The sequence below is a fragment of the Nicotiana tabacum genome, chromosome 9, assembly GCF_000715075.1.
Source record: "Nicotiana tabacum cultivar K326 chromosome 9, ASM71507v2, whole genome shotgun sequence".
Taxonomy (NCBI): Eukaryota; Viridiplantae; Streptophyta; class Magnoliopsida; order Solanales; family Solanaceae; genus Nicotiana; species Nicotiana tabacum.
The window spans coordinates 118,011,057-118,013,624 of NC_134088.1; the positions used below are offsets into that span (position 1 = coordinate 118,011,057).

Consider the following 2,568-nt stretch of genomic DNA (forward strand, 5'->3'; position numbering starts at 1 on the left):
TCACATGGTATTGATTATAATTTCTCTGCACCTATAACCCCTCAACAAAATGGAATTATAGAAAGAAATAATAGATCCCTAGAAGATATGGGGAGGACCATGCTGATTGCTGATGGACTGCATAAGAGTTTCTGGGCTGAGGCAGTCAATACTACTTGTTACTTGCTGAACAAATACATGGTCAGATCTATTCTTGAGAAAACTCCCTATAAGTTACTTCGAAGGAGAAAGCCCAACATCACTCACCTGAGAGCATTTGGGTGCAAATATTTTATGCATAATAATGGCAAAGAAACTCTAGGTAAGTTTGATGACAGAAGTGATGAGGGAGTTTTCTTAGGTTACTCTCCACATAGTAAGGCCTATAAAGTTTTTAATAAAAGAACTAAGTGTGTAGAAGAAAATATTCATGTTATTTTTGATGAATCTAATAATTTGGCTGAGAAAGGTTTGTAGGATGAAAACTATGACATAAGACTCACTGGTGATGGAGCTCCTAAGAAATTTGAACCTCAATCTGAAGATGGATCCGGAGACCACAAGGAAATTGACAATGATCATGAGAAACAAGAAGAAGAGATAACTACTCTGGCTGCTAACCAGACTAATGAAGCTATACCTACTGAACTTGTTCCTTTGGGTCACTCCTTGGGTGAATCATCTCTGGGTATGCAGATCAGACCATGGAAATATCAAAGTTCAAATCCTCTTGAGAACACATCTCTGATCCAAATGCAGGAGTGCAAACCAGGTCATCTTTGAGAAATCTATGTGCATTCACAACATTTCTCTCATAGGTTGAACCTAAGACCATCAAGGAAGCTCTAAAGGATCCAGATTGGATTATAGCCATGCAAGATGAGGTAAATCAGTTTGAAAGAAGCAATGTTTGGAACTTGGTACAAAGACACAAGAACAGAGCTGTCATAGGTACCAGATGGGTGTTCAAAAACAAGCTGGATGAACAAGGAAATACCACAAGGAACAAGGTCGGACTGATAGTTCAGGGATACAATCAAGAGGAGGGCATTGACTATGATGAGACGTTTGCACATGTAGCTAAAATAAAAGCTATAAGAATGCTAATAGCCTTTGTTGCACACATAGAGTTCACCTTGTATCAGATGGATGTAAAGAGTGCATTCTTGAATGGTTATCTGAAAGAGGAAGTGTTTGTAAAACAACCTCCTGGGTTTGAAAGTGAAGAATTCCCTGACTATGCGTTCAAGTTAGACAAAGACCTGTATGGACTGAAACAAGCTCCAAGAGCTTGGTATGAAAGACTCTCAAAATTCCTCTTAACCAACAACTTTGTAAGATGAAAGGTGGACAACACTATGTTTCTGAGGAGCAAAGGCAAGAATGTTCTGATTGTGCAAGTATATATGGATGACATTATCTTTGAGGCTACTAATGAAGCAATGTGTAAGGAATTTGCTGAGATGATGGGGAATGAGTTTGAAATGAGCATGATGGGTGAACTGAACTTCTTCATGGGGTTGCAAATCAAGCAAACACCTACTGGAACCAGGATGCATCAGCAGAAATACATCAAGGAACTACTGAAGAAATTCAACATAGAATCCTCTAAGTCCATTGACACTCCCATTGCCATTGCGACAAAGCTGGACCTTGATGAAGAAGGGAAACGTGTTGAATAGAAACTATATAATGGAATGATTGGGTCACTGTTGTATCTCACAACAAGCATGCCTGATATTGTATTCAGTGTTGGACTGTGTGCAAGATTTCAGGCAAATCCCAAAGAGTCTCATCTGAAAGTTGTCAAGAGGATACTAAGATATCTCAAAAGGACTCCTGGCATGTGCCTATGGTATCCCAGAGGGTATATCTTTGATCTAGTTGGTTATGCTGATACTGACTATGCAGGTTTTCATGTTGACAGAAAAAGCACTCCAGGAACAACATATTTTCTAGGTTCTTGTCTGGTGTCTTGGGGAACAAAGAAGCAGAACTCATTGGCTTTATCCACAGCTGAGGTTGAATATGTGGCAGCAATATCTGGCTGTGGATAAGACAACAGCTAAGGGACTATGGTATTTTTATTGATTGTGTTCCCATTTTCTGTGACAACACTAGTGCTATAAACATTGCTAAAAATCCATGTCAGCACAAGAGAACTAAGCACATTGACATTAGACATCACTTTCTCAAAGACAATGTTGAAAAAGAAAATATCTCAATTAACTTCTATAACACTGAAGATCAAATTGCTGATATTTTTACTAAAGCTCTGAGTAGGGATCACTTTGAAAGGGACAGACTGTAACTAGGTCTAATCAATACTTCCAACTAGTTGAACCCCAATGACTGGCTCGAAAAAGTATAACTAGATGTAGATAGTCAAGTAAAATGTGTTTGATCCTAAATTATTGCTATGTTCAGACTTCTAATCCTGTTAGCATCATTTCTAGTTGTCATCTAGTCAAAGAGTAAGGGAGAATCCCAGAGCAATTAGAGTTTAATTACTCCTGAAATCCTAACAGTCAAAGTAACCGCTATAAGAGTCCCGTTATAACTCAAATTCGGTCACCCTCTCTCTTCCAA

General features: G+C 38.6%; 1 protein-coding gene across 1 annotated transcript; it reads left to right on the forward strand.

Annotated features, from left to right (window-relative positions):
* Positions 1-1,709: 1,709 nt before the first annotated feature.
* Positions 1,710-2,036, forward strand: LOC142164111 (secreted RxLR effector protein 161-like). Its single transcript, XM_075221291.1, has one exon. It carries the CDS (start codon positions 1,710-1,712, stop codon positions 2,034-2,036), a length of 327 nt encoding a protein of 108 aa, XP_075077392.1.
* Positions 2,037-2,568: the final 532 nt, after the last annotated feature.

Excerpts from the sequence above, each read along its gene's own strand:
- LOC142164111 (XM_075221291.1), top strand. The coding sequence starts at position 1,710 with ATGCCTGATATTGTATTCAGTGTTGGACTGTGTGCAAGATTTCAGGCA.